The sequence below is a fragment of the Chiroxiphia lanceolata genome, chromosome 9 (assembly GCF_009829145.1).
Source record: "Chiroxiphia lanceolata isolate bChiLan1 chromosome 9, bChiLan1.pri, whole genome shotgun sequence".
NCBI lineage: Eukaryota > Metazoa > Chordata > Aves > Passeriformes > Pipridae > Chiroxiphia > Chiroxiphia lanceolata.
Window position 1 is genome coordinate 4688457 of NC_045645.1, and position 18837 is coordinate 4707293.

General features: G+C 53.7%; 1 protein-coding gene across 1 annotated transcript in view; it reads right to left on the reverse strand.

Annotated features, from left to right (window-relative positions):
- Positions 1-18837, reverse strand: part of ZSWIM5 (zinc finger SWIM-type containing 5) — a 98421-nt gene that overhangs the window by 2805 nt on the left and 76779 nt on the right. Inside the window, exons 3-13 of the mRNA XM_032695812.1 lie at positions 18201-18349; positions 17418-17568; positions 11820-11999; positions 9348-9524; positions 6937-7083; positions 5858-5995; positions 5116-5376; positions 4567-4702; positions 2786-2943; positions 443-606; positions 55-136 (exon numbers count right to left, since the gene is read on the reverse strand). Coding sequence (XP_032551703.1) covers positions 55-136; positions 443-606; positions 2786-2943; positions 4567-4702; positions 5116-5376; positions 5858-5995; positions 6937-7083; positions 9348-9524; positions 11820-11999; positions 17418-17568; positions 18201-18349 — 1743 coding nt within the window. The remainder of the gene's footprint in view (positions 1-54; positions 137-442; positions 607-2785; positions 2944-4566; positions 4703-5115; positions 5377-5857; positions 5996-6936; positions 7084-9347; positions 9525-11819; positions 12000-17417; positions 17569-18200; positions 18350-18837) is intronic.

The window sequence follows — 18837 nt, forward strand, 5'->3', positions numbered from 1 at the left end:
ACCCCACTCCCACCACATGCAGGCCAAATCCCCCCAGCACAGTGAGGCACTCACCCACTTCAGTAGCACATGTCACCAGCCACCTCACCATCTCCCGCCGCCGCCAGTTGAGGGTGGACAGCGTCATCCGCATCACCTGTGAGGCAAACTTGGGGTGAGCGGCTGCCCCACAGGGCTCCAGTGAAGCCACCCAACAGAGTGGTGCTCCTCAAAAATTCCCCTGGTCCAGCTGGCTACCAGCTCCCTGGTACTGCCTCACCTCCACCCAAACCACAGCAAGCACAGGGGCTTCCCAGGGCTGAGCTCCCCTGCTCAGGACCATGCAGGGATCAATTTACTCATTCCACGGGGGACACCCTGCTTGGTGGAAGACCTTCACCAGTGTTGCTGCCACAGCACGTGGGGCAGAAGGGCCACCACCATCCCCAGCACTATGCCGTACCTGGAGCCCCAGTTCCAGTGCCACATTGAGCAGTGTTGTGTCAGAGTTGCTGTCAGCTGGCGTGGCGATCTTGAATGCATCCTGAGCCAGCTTGAAGATCAAGGAGGAGGAGTGGATGTTCTTCTGGATGGCCTCCAGCACTGTGCGTAGGCGCAGCATGTCCCCTGTGTGCAGGGAAGAACAGTCAGATGGCTCAGCCTCCCTCCATCTTGCCCTTGAGCCCCATCGCCTGCCTGCACCATGTGAACAGTCTCTTCAGCTTGCCAGCCCCTCTGGACACACAAGGATGATGGGTCTGGCCCTGCAGGCCAACAGTCCAAAATGGAGCGTCCTCCCTAGGAGGCGACACATCCTACAGCATCCATCCTCACTCAAGTTCATCCTCTCTCATGGAGACGACAAACAACCCTGAGTGATTCCAGACATGTCCTGGAGCTTAAGCAGACATCTCCAGGCACCTGGATGTTCCACCCTGTCCTCAAGTTTGACAGCTGTACAGCTGCTTCTTCCCAGGAAAGGAGGGGTCTGGGGAGATGTCCAGTACTGAACAGCTGCAGAAAGGTCAGTCTTCATTCAAGAACATTAAAAAGAAGAAGAAAAGCTGTTTGCTGCACACATACTGTCTTGCCTAGTAAGTCCCTTCCCTCTGCAGGGTAGGACTGGGGTCACCCAGACTCACTGCACCTTGCTCCTGCATGTCCCAGATCAGGCAAGCAGCTCTTGCAACCAAGGAAGGCTGAGCTACCCCCAAAGAAGGGGGTTCATGGCACAACACCCAGTGGTGCTGTGTGTCTCCTGCCATAGGGGGTCGTGGGTGCTAGAAGGATACGTGATGGCACTGGGAGATAGGGCAGGATCTTGGAAGAGGATCCCATCAAGGCACATTAATATCATGATCCTGCATCTAAGCTTGGGAAATCCCATGTGGGACACACAGGATGGGGAGAGGGACCTTCGGGGTGTGTGCAGAGCAGAGGTGCCAGTGTGCCACACTGGCTTTGTGTCTCTCTGCTTTGTTCGAGCTTCATGTTTCTACTCTCATAGACTGAGCAGATGAACCTCATGCAAAGACAACCAGCACTTTTTCACAGCAGCGTGAAAAACCCAGCGCTGCACCTGGACACACGGAGACATCTCGGGTGACTCAGAGCTAAAGATATCGCCTGCCGCCCACCGCAGCCGCTCACACCAAAATCCAAGCCTCCCTAAAATGGCTCATGGGGGCGCAGGCAAGAGGGGCTGCGAGGACACGGGATCACATCAGGACGTGCTGCAGCAGGGGAACATACAAGGAAGGGGACAGTGGGAAAAACAGATGCAATCCAATGGCTCCATGCCCCTCATCCCATTAGGCACTGGAAGGGAGAAAAAAATCTAAAGGATAAGCCAGGTACCAGCTCTCCATCAGGGCACTGCAAGTCAGGGGTAGGACACCATCAGCCCTGGAAAAGCAGCCTAGAGGAGGAGGCTGGAAGGAGAGAAGAGGCTGCCAAGGCAGAGAGGCTCAAACTTTCTGACAGTTCGTTTTCCTTCTGTCTCATTGGGAAAAACCTTCCTCATCAGGCTGGCAGTACCAGGACAACAGCAGGCAGTGGTAACTGCTTGGCCACCGACCCTCATGGGACACAAGGTATCCTTGTGGGGTTGGTTTCTGGTCAGAGGGATGTTTAATGAAAAGCCTGTGCTCGCCTTCATCATTGTGCCTGGCAGGAACTGAAGAGGCCTAAGGGACCAGTGAGGAGGTGTTTCACGAGCCCCCTGTGGCTGGGACCAAAGTGTCCCACCCAGCATGGCTGATCCCATCTTCAGCCCTGACAAAAGCCACTTGTGGTTTGGTGCACAGGGAGGTCTTCTCTCTCTAATAGCCTGTGCAGGATCATTACCACATGACAGGAAGAGACAAAGCAGAGGTCAAACAATAAGCAGCTTCAAACTAAACCATGGCATGAACCCACAACATGCCTGGCAGGGCTCACTGGCCTGGCAGCTGACTGTGCTGCAGGGTAGGCACGGTCCTGCATCACCCAAGGGCAGTACCCAGGACACACAGCACTGTGGCTGGCATCCCTGCAGGCTTGCCTGCACCTCCTGGGAAACTCCCATCCTGCCCTGCTGGAGCACGAGCCCTTTGGGACAAGAACCCCACAGACTCTGTTGGGCTGCTCCAAGGCCAGTTCACCACACCTTGCCCATAGCAGGCTGCCAGCGGGGCACCCAGCCGGTCTTTGCCAGTGCTCGAGGGAGCAGAAGCAAGAGCTCCCTCTTTTCTCCAGGAAAAACCCTTCGATGCTGTTGTGCAGCACCATCCCACCAACTCTGCCCCAGAGCTGCCCTGACACCAACCTTTGGCTGCTGTGAGCATGGTGGAGGCCAGCTCACACTGCTGTGACTCCAGGTGCCCCAGGGTGAACCAGCGCGGGTACCTGCTGGGCACCACCGACACCAGGTGGTGGGGGTGAGTCACGTCGCCGGACGGTGCTGTGGTCTCCAGGACAGGCAACCTGAAGGGCAAACAGGAGAAGGAAACATCAGACCCCAACCCAGCCCTGTCTTCACCCCCTGTCCCCGAGGTGCTGCCAGGGCGAGGCAGGGGCTGCCTGCAGGCAGCTGCCTGCAGCGATGCCTTTGAATGCATCCTGCTGCCGTGCACATGCGGGGCTCCCGAGGCTGTGTGCTCAACACATGGGCACGGGGATCAATCTCAGACCGACTTGAAAGGAGGAGAATGATCCGTGAAGTGATTTATAAACTTGCAAGGGAAAGCACAGACCTCAGAAAAAAAAAATAAAAAGGAAAAGAAGTAAAATCCCTCCTCCCTTCCCACTCCTTTCATGTCAGAGCAACCAGCAGAACTCCTGACTGTATCATCTGGTTCTTCTTAAGACGCTTGGTTATGATCAGAAGCAGTGGCACGTTTCCCCAGGGCCTCAGCAGCCGGGTTAGGTTACCTGCTTTTGTGGGGATAGCCAAAAGCCTGGAAAACCCAGGGGAGAAGCAAGCCTAAGGAAGGGGAGCAGTAGTCTCATGTTGCCAGCCGTGGTGACAAATACATGTTAGCTTTTAAACCCCTGAGTTGGTGCTCGTGTCACTAACTTGATGGCTTAGCTGAGGCATGTAGGAGGGAAACTGCCCTCCTAAACATGGAGAGCATCCAACTGTCTCTGCTCTCCTCACTTGCAGGCTTAAGGTAACCACGAGGCAGCAGAAGCCCAACCTTTCCAGCCCAGTCAGAGGCCCTCCAGTGCTTATTAGCTCTGGTTGTCCTCCTGAGCAGCTCTTCCCAGGACAGGGGGATTTCAAACCTTCCCCCTGTGTTGGGGAGAGATGGCCCATTTCACTGAGGAAATGCTGCAAGGAAATAATGATCTGGGGCAGGACTTTTAATGATGTGAGAGGCAGAGAGCACTGGGATGCTCTAGGGTTGACATTCCTTCAAGCATTGACTTGTTTGGGAAATTCCAGCTTTTTCAAGACCCATCCAGGCCCTGTCAAAACAGCACAGTACACAGGCCGATGTCTGAAGTCTGTCATGCACCGGGAAGGGAGACAGGGCAGCTCTCAGCATCAGCTGTGTCCCCAGTCCCAGAGACAGAGATGGGATTTAATGGAGAACAGAGTGCAACTGTGTTCTCCACCTGGCTCTGCGACATCCTGGAGCCCAGGGCAAATCATCCACCCATCTGTGCCAGGATAACAGCCCTTTTTGCAGGCAGGGAGGGCTGCAGGGTGCCTGAGGCCTGGCAGACAGAAGGCAGATGACAGCTCTGTGAGTGCCTGGGACCTGCTCTGGCAGAAGATGCCTGTCACAGGGACAGGCAGGTGGTGGTCCAGGCTGGGGTAAGGGGCTGAGGTGGAGAGCTGGACCAGCAGACATTACTGGACCCATGCAAATATTACAGATGTGGCTTATAAACCAGGAATCACCCAAAGGGAGAGCAGGAAGCTTTTTGCACTGCTGCTGTGCCCAGGTGGCCCTACACACTGCACAAGAACCCAAGGATGGCAAGCTCCAAGCCTGTCTCCACTCCCATCCCTGCTCTGAAGTTGCAAAGCATCCCAGCTTCCCACTGAGCCCAGGAGAGAGGCAAAAAGGGGGGCAGAGACAGAATTAAACATGCACCAACCTCATGGCCCGCAAAGCCAGCTTGTATGCCAGATCTGCATCGTGGGGCAGCAGGGCAGAGAACAGGTATTTGGCAAAGGTGTGCATGGGGACACTCTCACGGTGGATGACTTCTCCCAAGCCGCTGAAGGGACCACCTAGGCAGAAGCAGAGCCCATCAGCCATAATCAGCACAGCAGGATCTGTGGCTGGGGTTTGCACCACCCCAAAGCTCTCAGGATCTGCTGCCCTGGCACGTTACTCAAGTTAGATCCAGGGCTGCTCTTTCCTTCTCTAAAGAAACCTTTCAGGTCAAAAAGCCTCAGAAACTGAGGTGCTCAGCACCCTTTGCTGTATTGCCTTGGAGCTGGTCTTTTCCCAGGGGTGCCAGTAAACCCTTGCTTTGCCAGGTGATGCAGCAGAGCAGCCACCCTACAGGCTCTGCACCACACCCACAGAGGAAGAAGCCAGGATGGGTGCAGACAGACGTAAACTTTGGAAAGGGCACCCCAGAGACGTTACCAACACTCAGCTAAGACACAGAAGTCAGGCAGATGAGCTGAGTCCCCACCTTCCAGAAGCAAGATGCACTGCTTCCGCAGGGTCTGCACCAGCACCGGGTCCAGCTCCAGGTCCTGCAGCCGAGCAATGATCTGCTCCTCATTGCGGCACACCTTGTCCTGGGCATAGAGACCTTCAGGCATCACTCTCTGCTGACCCATCCCCATCAGGGCCACCTCTAAGGCCAGGGACAGGTAGGACTCGCCACTGTCTTGGCTGCCGGTCACGACGGGCACATGTTGATACACTGGGGGTTTGGAGTCCCCAGCATCTGAAGGAAGAGAGAGCAGATGCAGTGCGGTTAGAAGAGTCTTCCTAGGTAGCAGAACCATGCCAGAGAAAAACCTCTCAACTTCAGAAGCAAGACCCACACTTCCCCTCCTGCCCATCTTCAGTCACCCAGAGGTGATGGATAAAAGCCCCCTGAGGGAGATATGGGCTTCAACCTCCCTTCTGCTGTCACTGCAGGAGACCCCAGACACATTTAACAGGGTGCACAGCTGACACTAGAGCCTTCCCATAGACCAGCATGTCTTGTCCCAGCTCTGCTGATCTGCCCTCCTGCTCTGCTCTGGCTGCAAACCCTGGGGAAACTCAGGGTCACTACCTTCCTTCTCTGCACGGCAGCTGTGCCCTGGCTGCTCCTGCCAAGGCACTGAGGGTAGACTCAAAGCCCAGGTGTCCAGAGCCCCAGACCTGCACCCACCTCAGCCACATCCACTGGGAAGGGAGCCAGGAGGAGCACTTGGTACCTGAAATTTCAAGGCAGTTTTCCTCTTCTAATCTACAAGCTTCGGTCAGGGTGAGAAAGAGGCAGCCGATGGGGTTCAGAGGGTGGCCGACCCAGCCCTCCAGGTTGGTGATGGTTGTTGCTCCTCGCTGCAGCAGCTCTGCAAAGAATAGAACGGAAAGAAGATAAAAGTAAGGAATTTAAAGACAAGTTCTGCACCCAGAGGGGTCTCTGAGACCACAGGCCTTTTTCTGCTCCCACAACCTGGGCATGGTAGTTCACAAGGGCAAGGAGCAGCTCAGAGCAGCCACTAGGCACAGACAACAGAGGGAGCAGGCACACACACACACAGAAAGGTGCCCCTGAGGCCGCACAAACGACTGCATGCAGCAACATGCTGCGACTCCTCTGTTCCAGGAGGACATGAGGGACTGCAGAATCCCAAGACAGGGTCTATGAAGTCAGACCTGCAGCTTATGGACTAATTTGCAATGGTAGCCTGAATGTTTTGGAAATACAAGCAGAAATCTCTCTTGAAATGATAAAGACTTCCAGCGAGTCTTAAAAGCTCCATTTTTTGGTGATGTCAAGCTGGCTGAGCTGGCAAGGACCAGGAGTTGCTGACCTTCAGCAGCACTGCAGTAACTGACCCCAGCTCCCTGCAAAAGGAGGAACACTGGGATTGCCTCCTGGTATATTTACTCAGGAAAATGCAAGGTGGAGGTAGCACACACAGCCAGCTACTGCTGCTCTGCAGAGAGGCAGCTCCTCTTTAATGCAGGCAGTACTTGCCTGGGCAACCAGACACAGGCAACTGGACACAGGCAACCAGACACAGCGACTGTGGGAGCAAGAACATCCCTACTCCATCAGCCTGAAGACAGCATGAGGGCAGCTCTGTCCTTAGCATGGGCATATCGACTCAGGCTGGCTCAAGCAAATCAGTTTGTCTTCCTAGGATGTGAGTAATCCCATGCAGTGCTGCCCACCCTCAACCTCTGCCACTCCAAATGGGGCAGCACAACTCTCTTGGAAGTGGAGAAGACTTTCCCAACCAGCTGAGACACCCCAGGCAGACCTCACGAGACACTTCTCCCATACCTTTCTTCTGATGCTTATATATTTCCAGCTGCCTTTGCTGCTGCAGTCGCAGGGTGTTGATTATGGCAACAGTTAGTCGGAGAGCTTCTCTGGGGTAGCCGTGGGAGCGCAGGGCATCCACCCGGGCACAGGCTGTCGGGACGTGTTCTGCAAGGACAAGCACAGGGGCACGGCTGAGCTGGACGAGCACAGACATTTACAGGACGGCACTGATGTGGCATCTTCTTCTCCTGATCTTCCCCACACCCCAGCAGCTAAACTCCTCCTTCCTGTTTTGAATTCATCCCTTTCTCCCTGCTCCTGGAAGGGATGCCTACCAGGAATACTAACGGGACTCCTACCACACTCAACCCACAGCAGCCACGTCAATACCTAAATCCCCACCTCCGCAAAGCTTATCTAATGGAAGCATTTCCAACACGCCATTGCTGCAATACGACAGCTCCAGCACAGGCTGGTGCAACCCTGCCGCTCATTTCTCCTGAAATCCGCACGGCTTATCATGATTTCTCTCGCTGCTGTGCACCCAAACACTTCTTGGTGTCTTGACCAACACCTCCTCCTGCTCTCATGGCACAGGTGATGATACACAGGGTGAGGCTGGGCATCCAGCCCTGCGCTGGGGACACTGGTAGATTTGGGGCGATGCTCTGAACTGCTTCCTTAACAGCTCCATGGAGCGAGCTCTGCAGACACCCCATCTCTTCTGCAGTTCTCCTGCCTGGTGTTTTATTATTAGGAACAGTTGCATGGAACCCCCTCCCAGGACTCACAGTTGCTTAGGAATTCATCTGCTCCTGCTGCTTATTGTTCACCTGAAATCACAAGCAACTGTGGAGAGGATTATGACTGGGTGAGAAATTAGCAGGAGCAGATGACATGACACGCTGCATAACAAGCAGCAAAAATCCCATTTTCTTGCAAAATGTCCTACCAAGGGGAGAAAAAAACCCGGGCAAACACAGAAGACATAAAGTTATGGTAGAGGGATAATTTCTATTCCTGGGAGAGCTCCAAAAGCTCTGGAAATGCAGACAACCACCTCTACAAATGGGGTTTCCACATCCCAAAGGTCACCCACAAGGAATACGTGAGGAAGAGGCTGTCAGAACAAACACATCTGTAAAAGAGCTTCTTGTTGCTCCCTCTATTCATTTGCTAAATGGATGAAATATTCATCTTCTCACTGAATTCATCACTGGAAATTGCTGACAAATCACACTCTTCTCCCAGCACTGAGTCCCTGAAAGGGTGCCAAGAAAGCAAAAGCGCAAAATCCAAAAATCACAGCAAATACATCAGAAAAATAACATGCACCAACCAGCTGGACTGAAGGGCTCAACAGAACCCAGATTAGGCTAGGGACAGGGGAGTTGTGTCCATCACATCCCTTCTAGATAGAGCCCATGGATGCACTAATCCACCAATGCTGCCTGTGGCTGCACAGGGAAGAGACCTTCTGCCTGCAGCTGCCCAAAACTCTTCCCAGTGTAGAAATATCCTCTCCTGCTCCAGCTAAGATGTACCAGCAGCCTTCACATGGGCCCTTCCCTGGCATTAATAGCAACTTAGTGTCTGCTGCTCCAGAAACCACCTCTCTAGACGACTTTAAATATTCTCTTCCCATGTGGCTGGGGGGTGGCAGACCCCAGCTCCCGGAGTGTACAGCAGTGCAGTGGTGGGCTTTGTCCATATATTCACCTCTTGGGCTGTAGGGGATGAGTCATCCCCTCTCCTGGAGGAGGTGGGGGCTTGTGTCTCCCATTTTGGGATCTGCCTAGGGCTGACAGCCACACCAGGTCCTCCCAAGCCCTTCATCTCACTTGTTCTCATCCCAGACATGGAGCTGTCAAGGATCTGCAGATCTGCCCAAGGTCACGACTTTGCAGTAGAGAACTCCTGTGGCCTGAGGTACGTGGGCTGAAAGACTACAACACAGGAGAGTACTGGGCTTGCCTGGCCCCACATGCCTTAAGCTCACACAAGGCTTAAATGTACCACCTGCTCATTGCCTTTAAGGGAAGAGTATCAAGGTGAGAGCAGGGAAGAAAATATCCTGAGTATACAGCTGTGCTCAGCAGCCAACTTTCAAGGGACTTTAAGTGTCCAGTCCCCCTGTACTGCAAACAGTGGGGGACAGCTAAATGCTGGCAGGATGAAAGAAGACTCGATAAGCTTGGTCCAAGCTGCTCAAGAGGAACCCAGACTGTAAAGACATGGGGATTGCTTTAAGGACTGTGGCTGGGCATCAAATTCCTCTGCTTGCCCCACTCCTGAGGCTAAGGGCAGGGCAGCAATTACAGTCTAGGATGCAGAAGCTTGCAAGGACCCCGGACAGCCTCGGGTGGCTCTTGTCCACTAGCAGCCCTCCCCACAGAGGCCATGTAAGGGGTGCTGGTTTGGATGCTCACCCAGCCACAGTGGCTGTCCCTGGGAGTTGAAGAGGAGGCTCTCGCCCTCCCGCTGGTAGGAGGGGGACACGTAGAAGTCACTGCTGATGATGCGCTGCAGGTGGCTGTCCTGCCAGTGGAGGTCACAGCCCTCGATCGCCCGCGTGAACACGGTTCGTCTGGGCCTGGCCAGCGAGTCTGCAAAGAGAAAAACCATCAGGGCCTTGCTGGGGCAGGGGTAGCCTGTTCCTCCTCCCAGACATGACCTCCCTGGACAGAGCTCTGCCTTTGCAATGAGAGCAAAGCCCCATTTGGTCCCACACCAGGGGCCCATGCCATTTCTGAGATGGACACGGGGCTCTGGCTCCTGCACTGTGGCAGACTGCCTTTGGATACCTCTCCTGCCCACCCCATCTCTGATGGAGACTAATGTAACTTGCTAGAATAGGTGACTTGGCCAGAGAGGTGAGAAAAGAGGCAGGGGCCGGCCACCCGTCTGTTTGCTTTCTGACCACAATCCACTGTCACATACAAGGCTGATGCCTTGAAACATGGCAGTGCATTCCCTCCCCTGTGAAGCACAGCACGCAGGCAGCTGCCCCCGGATCAGGACTGGGCTTCCTCAGCATTACTGCCCTGCAAACACCATGAACACTCCTCCTCCTCTCCAACACAAAGTCCTGGCTTCACTGAACCGCAGCTTCTTAGATCAGCAGCACCTGAAGCCACCAAGGGAACTACAGGAGCGTGTGTCATCAGTCTCCGGGTGACAGGGGGAACCATCACCTTCCAGCAACCTCCAGGGGCTGCGGGAGGGGGCGGGAAGGGAGGAAACAGCACTGTCTGAAACCCCACTGCTGCCCTGCAGTGGATGTCTGTGCTCCTCTTCAGAACTGCTCTGTAACTTCATGGGCACTTCTGAAGCTGCCAAATGCTGGATGAGCATTTCACTCCATCCAGATGGATCAGACAAGTGGTTTGTCATAAGAAAAAACTCGTCTGGAGAAATCCCACTATCACTTCAGCCACATTGGATCATAAGGGCCAAACACAGCCCTTATAGCTGCAAAATGGGAAGCCCCAAAGGGGCTGAATGTTAGGTCCTGCAACCCACAAGACAGGCCGAGGTAAAAGCATTCAAGGGTGGAAAACAAAAGGCCCTGTTCAAAGCTGATCCAGGGAGGCTGGATAAACACGCTCCGGAAACGATGACAACAAACAATTAGCTGGAATGCTGCAGGCACCCCAAGGTGGAAAGAAATTAAACAGGTGTTTCTATGTTGAGAACCAAGCCTGCTCACTTTACCAGGAAGGATTTCAGGAATCAGCTGTTCTCCTTCAGTAATAAAGGAGGCTGGCAACAATCTGCGGCAGTATTTGCATATGCACAAACATGAACCCTGGGACACCTCCAGGATCCGTGCTGCTTTCAGTCCCCTGCTTGGAGAGGCAGGAGCACTGGGAGAAGGGGACATCCCTGGCATGTGCTTTGGAAACTCCCTGCAGGTCTAAAAAAAGTGACCTGCTCAGCCCCAGTTACCTGCCCTGAATGCTGGAGTGAATCTTTGGGAGAGCTGGGAACACCAGTGTGGAGTCCTGGGGCTGGTGCAGGACGTGGAGCAAGGCCAGGTTTAAATTAAGCTGCTCCCTGAGGATGAGCATAGGGAGGCACTGCGGGCAGCGGGGTGTGTGGTCCTGGCCATGGCTGGGGTGGGTTGGCAGGACAGCCACACTCCTGAACCACTGCTGAGGGACTAATCCCACCCCGAGGAGTGCAGTTTCCTTCACTGCTGTCCCACTCTCCTCTTCCCACTCTGGCCACACATAATACACCAAAGAGTACTCTAGTGCACTAGACAGAGGCATGTTAAGAGCAGTAACATTCAATTAATGTCTACTTCAAGTAAAAGAAAGGAGAAAACATGCTTAAATTTAAAGGGATCAAATGCTTTGTCAGGGGTTAAGAAAATGTCACAAGGAACAACCCCATAACTACATTGCTGCGTCTATGCTCTGCACTTGAACTGCGTTAACATTCCTAGCTAATGATTTCCCTGTGACCTGAATCAAAGCCCTTAAGTGAGGCTCGAGGACTAGGAAAGGGACTCTGCATCATCTCCAACTCCTCACTCTCACATTACAGCCAGGGCTTCTGAGCTCAGCTCTGCTCCAGTCAAGTGGTACTGGTTTTCTGTATAAGCCCACACCCAAACCTGCACAGACTATAGGGGTCTAAACTCCCCCAAAGTTGAGTTGCTTTAAAATGGTCTCTAATCTGATGCCCCAAACACAACTGACTTCACCTAAGAGCAGAGACAAATATTTCCAAGCGTATATAAAACCAGAGGCAGTAAAGAGAAACATTTTGTACTCCTATGGCTCCCAGAAACATCACCAGCAGGTGAACTGAGGTCTCTCAACTTTGAGTGAGTTTTGACCTGAACCCAAATCCTTTGGCTATCAGCTGGGTTTCCACCCCCTGCCCGGACTCACCTTGGCTGTGACCGGAGCTCTGCGTAAGCGCGTTAGTGATGTTGGGAAGCTCGTTACCGTAATTGCCATCTTCCAGGGGACAGACGTCCATCTCGCCCCACTTGCGCAGCTGCCGGAGCCAGCAGGATTTCTCTTCCAGCTTGCAGTGAGGGTTTAACACCACACACACCCACAGTGCCCCTAAACAAAGCCAAGAAGTCACGGAGGTGCCACCGCCGTACGCGCGGGGCAAAGCTCGGTGGCTGCCGTGCTCGCCGTGAGAGCCCACAAGGCTTCATCGAGGTTCATTTCAGCATAATGCACAGACCCAGGAGGGGGATTTACACAGCTTTTAAATAAGAAGGAAATTAACTCTATCCCAGCTGAAACCAGGACAAAGTAAAACTCCTCCATAATGAAGCTAAATTATAATCTCATGAGATGGGGGACAGTGGGGAGGGAGGGAAGGAGAGAGCGGCTGTGTATGAATTTGTGAGTGCTTCTGTCTGCCAGGACAAATCTAGTGTTTGAACTACACATCAAAGCATGCTTAAAAACACCCTGGCAAGCTGCAGAGTCTGTATCTCCAAAGACTAACCTGATTTTGATCCTACCCACGTTCCAAGTGCTTTAAAACCCGCTCTGAATGCTATTTCATCTGCCATTGTTCTTCAGGCCATTTGCATTCAACTATTTAAAAAGGAGATTTGGTGTATTTTCTTTCTTTTTTTTGCCCTCTTTTTCTTTTTTAATCCCCAGTAGCCCCCAGCCTGTAGAGGAACCAACAGTGGAACCTCGAGCTTGGCTTGATGTCTTGCAGGCAAGAGCCCTCCCAGGTGTGAGTCCTCTGGATCTCACAAGCAGAGATGCCCACCAGAAGGACACACACGCTGACACCCTGTAGGTCAACCATGGGACCTCACAGTCCTGATGATGTTGTCTGCTACGTGAGAGGTAAAACCAGGACCAAGGACATCTGTTGTCATTAAGATCCAAATCATCCTTTCATAAAACTGACACTGGTGCTGCGAACTAAGCCTTGCCGACTCTCCTGGGTCACTCACTGCTCTGATAAGGGCTACAGCAACCTGAATAAGTGCAAAACCACGAATACTCCTCTAGCTAATTGCATTTCTAGCCAAATTTCCCTGTAAGGCTGCCAAGATGCGGCAAGTTCCCTCCCTTGTGCCTGCCCCACAGGGTGGGATGGCTGTGGGCTGGCACAGCTGCAGTGTGAGGTGCCCCCAGGGATGCCCTCAGGCTGAGCAGCTCCTGCTGCTCTTCTCTCTGCCTGTGTCAAATCCTGTCATACACATGGGACAGCTCAGCCTCCTGCAGAAACACACTCCCTGCCTCTCCTCCATGGGGCCAGCATCAACCTGGAGCACCTTCCTTCTCCCAGCCCAGCCTGGTGCTCTCCTCCACCTCTCCATGACTCCCAGAGCCAAGTTCCTACCCTGAAGTGACAGCCTATGGCAGGACAACATCACCCAACACGCCTCCACTGTGCAACGAAGGGAATTCCTCCACAAGCCCAAACCCCCTTCCTCGCTCCCTGTGTTTTGAGTGGCAGCTCCCAGCTGCACAGCCCTGCCACCGAGCCAAACAGCCCCGAGCGAGGCTGCAGCTCTGACACAGGCAGCCAGAGCAGCCGGTCCCTTTGCCAGGCAACACAAGGCAAAACCAGACAGAGCAGTGATGTCCTGGCCCTGGCCCCACTCTGGCATCTCTGCTCCTCTGCATTATAGCTGAGCTTTGGTGGTGCTTTTGGGGTGCACCTCCTCAGACCCATCCTTTGCCAAGTTGGGACTTGTGGACATGTTTAGTTAAAAACATTAGCAAGGCGTGGAGGCTGTGCACGTCTGGCTCCTCAGAGCAGCTTGGTTTGGCAGGAGAGACGTCACCGCGTCACAACGCAGATGGTGGCAGCAGCATCACATCCAGGAATGGGCATGGGAAAAGCAATCACAGGCAGTGAGGACCAGCAAACGTCCAAAGCAGCTCTTTCCTGGTCCAGCTCCATCTGCCTCTCAGCTTCGGGGCTCCCAGGAAATCCCACCAAAACCCCACTCCTTTCTGATGAACATGGGGGATTAAGATTTTTGAGCTGCAACATCAGCAATTAATTAATGTGTAAAAGAGCTACCTCCTTAGGGGCCCATCCTTCCCAGAGTCCATGTCACTCGCTCCCAGGCTCCTGCAGGCTCCATAGGGGATGCACAGACACGGCATCTTTGAAAAAATCAGGTCTCAGCTCCAGAAAACGAGTCCTCCTTAAAGGCTCTGGTTGCTGCCCCTCAGCCAAGCGGTGGGTGCCTGCCCACTGCCACTCTGAGGGCATAGAACTCCCCACCTCCTCGGATGGCCATGAGATAAATCCTGCACTTGGCTCCTGGCGTTGGGCATCCCCTTCCCACCAGGGCTCCCGCCTGTTGTCATTGCCCTTCTTCGCCCACTTTGGGGCTGCCTGTGTGAAAAGCAGCCTCCGGCAATTCCAGCTCACGCCTCTGCTGGTGCACAGAGCTTGGCTGACAGGCGGTAACGAGGCTTGGTGCTCCGGCTCCACCGCCCCCAGGAATGGGATGCACCCGCTGGATTTTTGGCTCCCACAGCTCAGCTAATATGCGATCCTCGGAAGCCTCATGACTCTGCTGCCTATTTTTGGGAGCCCTCCGAGGCATCCTTCGCCTGCCAAAACGTTATGCCCCTGGGCTCTCCTGCAGAAGATGCGGTGGGGAGATGGGAACAAGGAGGGAAGTGGGATTTGCATATGTCTCGGTCATGATAATTATCTGGGAGATAGAATAGAGTGGTTTTCTGAGCCCTATGGTCAAGTGACATCAGCTGACAGCACAAGTGACTCCTGTCCTGAGCCAAAATGCCACGCCGGGTCAGACTCCGTGTCTCTTCATATGCTGCAGAAACCTTCATCTGAACTTTCCAATAGCAGGAGGTTAAGCGGGGAACAAAGCAGCAGATCACGATTAAGCTAAGCCTCTAAACAAAAATGCTTTTTGATGACGGGGCTGGGTGCAGGGACGGGGGGGTCAGAGCCTTCCCAGCCCAGCGGTCCTGGCTGCCGGCCCCGGAGAAGACAGGCGCTCCGATCCCGCGCCCAAGTTTCCAAACCATCAAAGAAATTCTCCCGTTTCCCACAGGGTCGCTCCCCGGCTTAATCTGCTGAAATTCCCCACTGTAAACAAGTGGCCGAGATAAATAAACCCGTCTCCAGGCAGATTAAGGTCAGGCTGCACTTCAGCTGGTTTTTCGTCTATTTTTTGTAATTAGGCTTTAATCGTAAGTACTAATGCGCCAGGGCAAATACTCCCACGCTGCTGAGCTCTCCAGCCAGCAGGTCCTTCCTCTGGCTCCCCAGCAGACGGGGCAATAGATGTTCAGTTGGCAGCACACGCACAAGCAAACGATCCCATTTTTATTTTAATTTTTTTTTTTTTTTTAAACTCTGAAATCCTGCAAAATCCTTTACATTTTCCCCAGCACAAATCCACAATCTTCTTTAAGGCTGATCTTCTTCCAATCCCACGCAAGTCTGTGATGCAGTCTTTGGTAAAATCAATGATTAATTATTAAACACGTGCCCAAAATAATTTCCAAGAGGCCCATTTTTTGCTTCCACGTGGTGGAGGACTGCGGTCTGTGCCAGGGCTTCCCATGGCAGCTGGCAACAGGCCCCTCATCCCTCCCTTCAGCAGCAGTGGTAACACCAGCAGCTTTGGCATCCACAGCCCACAGGCAGTCAGACAAGGTGCCTTCACTGCCTGATATGCCCTGGCTACTGTTACCCATCCAGGGATGGTTTGGGATACCTCTCTCTGTTGTTCAAGTTTGTTACTGGTGAGCTCCACCAACTCACGGCAGCTCTGATCACTCTGTGCCTCCACCCTTCCTTCAGAGAGATGCTCTGTTCCTACAGCAAACGCTGCCCAAGGCCAAATCCAAAAGGCTTCTGTAAAATAGGGGGAATAATCCCTGCTTTGAGTATAGTCCATGCCCATCCTGTCCTGGAGCCGCTTCTTGGAACATCAACGTGTCCTCTACAGGGGCTCCTCTTCAGCGTGGAGATGCCCAGACCCTCCCATGTGACATGCCTATGCCAGGCGAGCTGCTTGCTCTGACGTGTGTTGGCTGGCACCACACTTCCCCTGCTGTCACGCTGATCCAGCCCTGGTAAGGCCCTGATGTTCCCCAGCCACTTTGCCATCTGCCGACGGGGACGTGCTGCCACCTCCTCCCACTGTGCCGACCAAAACTGTGTGCACCAACCTGGTCCTCGTATGGCTAAGCCGGGATGGAAACCCAACCACTCCCCCCTTGCCTGTGCAGGAAGGGAGGGAGGGCTCTCGGCTAGGATACAGGGTTGGAAATCTGGCCAAATAATCTGTAATTTTGGGCAAATTGCTTCCTGTGTCTAGGCCTGCCCACACACCCATCCATTCACGTTTCACCAATGCATTTGCTTTCTTCCATGCAGAAATTCTGGCTTGGTGGACTTGGCCACCTCTCCGGGATCCTTGCTTATCCAACTGTCTAGCTGCAGCATCCCAAAATCCTGGAAATATCTTCTTGGCAAGCAAGCACAGATGAGCTATCCAGAGCTGGTGTAGTTATTTCCATGTAGGGAACTTCATACTGAAGCAAGTCATCCCATCCCTGCCCAGCCCTTGTCTGCACAGTTTGGCCAGAGTCCCCAGCCTCATGACTATATTTGCATTTGCTGGGCACTTGGTAGGAGGGTCTGTGGTTTCCAGCTGCAGCTTCAGGTGCTCCTGATCCTGGACCATCCTAATACTTCTTCCTTCCAGCTCTACAAGATTCCTTTGCTCCCAGCCAGTCAGTCCTTGCCCTTGCACAGCATCTCCTACCAGCAGGCTGCAGAGAAGCTCAAACTCACTCATAAAACTATGGCTCAAGTCAAACTATTCAACCCAACATCAGGGATGTCCACGACAGCCCAAAACTGTTGGGTTAACTTCACCACACAACCAACCTCCCCAAGCTCACATCATCTAAATGTTTTGTTCTAATCATATTACAGTGTCAGCCAGCTGAGCCAGTGTCTAAGGTGCTTAGACAGAATTACCCAGAGCTGCATTTCCCTTACAGCCAGGCTCTGTGCCACCCATCCTGCCCCCCTCACCCCAGAAACGCGCACCACAGCAGGCAGAAATCTGTCAGATGTGCTGAAACTTGAGAACCTGCCTTTCCTCTCTGGATCATGGTTCCTCCAGAAACAGCACTTCCACATCCAACTACATCCAGCCCCTAGGGCTCACCAGCCCGCTGTGTCCTCCCTCGCAAAGGCTTTGGTGCAGCACACCAAACACCAGGCTGCTGCAAGTATGGGACTGGCCACACGCTGCACACTCATCGTCCTTGACCCCTTTGCAGGAGAGGGGCTGGTTTAAGGTATGGAACTGTGTGGTTTGGGCCTGATCCAGCTGTCCCACCAGGATTTCCCCAGCAGGGGATAAAGTAAGCTCCTGGCATCTCTCAGGGTCTCTTCTCCCAGAGAAGAGCCCCAAAGGGCCTGTGGAATGATGTCCATTGGCCCAGCAGCCCAGACAGCCCTGCTGTTCTCTGCAAGGCAGCGGCCCTTACCCAGCTCATCCCAGAGCTGCCGGCACTTCTCCGTTATGCCCGTCCCCTGCTGTCTCCAGAGGGAGAGCCGAGGATCAGCCATGAACTGCTCTGTTATCAGCGTCAGCATCCTGGCCCCATTGGAGTCCCTCATGCGCAGCATCTCCCGGACCTGGAAAGGACAAAGAGAAGGTCTTTGGTGAGACAAATGTGATCCCTCAGAGGTGTTTAAGATACATTCACCCTGCTGGCAACCCACAGCTCCCTCATCCTGAGGGTCCAGACTATAAATACATACATGTATATAAGTATGTGTGTGCGTGTGTATAACGTTATACATTACAACCCTCATGTAATGGCAGTGATGAGGCTGGTTGGAGCCCAAGTGAGTAGCAGCCACAGCCAGGCTGTGAAGAGGAACCAAGTGACTAAGAACATGAAAACAAAGCCCTTCTGCAAAGAAAGAGAAGAGCCCATAGGTTGCTGGCACTTTTCCATGTCTTGGTAGGCTCTGCAGGGTTGGCTTTTTCCCCACCGTGCTGAAGGGGAGAAAAGGGAATGCCTTCCCTTGCACAGGGATCATGGCAAGCCCATCACATGGGAGGAAGAGACCTGCCAGGACAGCAGGTGAGACAACCCAGGCCTGACCCAGAGCCTGGATTACAACTGCCTGCTCCGCGACAGGGCGAGAAGGCACTGGAGCAGAGATTCCCAGCTGTGATGGGCACCCTGCCAGGGCAGCCAGCGAGCTGCCAGCTACGTGACATGCCGAGCAGAGATGGGAGAGAGCAGCCGGCTCCTCACCTTGGCAAACATGGAGTTGAGCTGCTTCCCCGAGCCGTAGTACCCTCCCTGAGATAGGAACAGCTTCACCTGCTCTCGGACCTGCTCCTCGTCCAAGTGCCAGCAGTTCTCGTCATCAATGCTGGCCCCAGCAGTAGGGTCAGGAGCGCCTGAGGGGACAGGGAGGGAGGAGAAAAGAGACAACTGTGTTTATCACAGAATCATAGAATCAGCTGGGTTGGAAGGCACCTCCGAGATCATCAAGTCCAACCCCTGATCCACTACTGCTGTGGTTGCTAGACCATGGTGCTAAGTGCCACATCCAGTCTTATCTTAAAAACCTCCAGGGACGGAGAATCCACCACTTCCCTGGGCAGCCCATTCCAATGTTTGATTACCCTCTCAGCAGATCAGCAGTCCCACCACCAAGGAGTAGACCTACCTCTATTTTATTAGTTCAGGTGGGTGAATACCACCCTGATTCCCAGGTAGCACCATACTCTCCCAACACAGTGGTGGCAGCAGTCACCAGGAGAGATCCTGACCACAGGGCTAATGCTTGCCTGGCCACTCTCCCTCTGCATCACACATGAAGTGATGTTGAGGGAGAGCAGGGGCCTGTCTTCCTCCAAAGCCCCAGGAGTGCAGGCAATGCAGC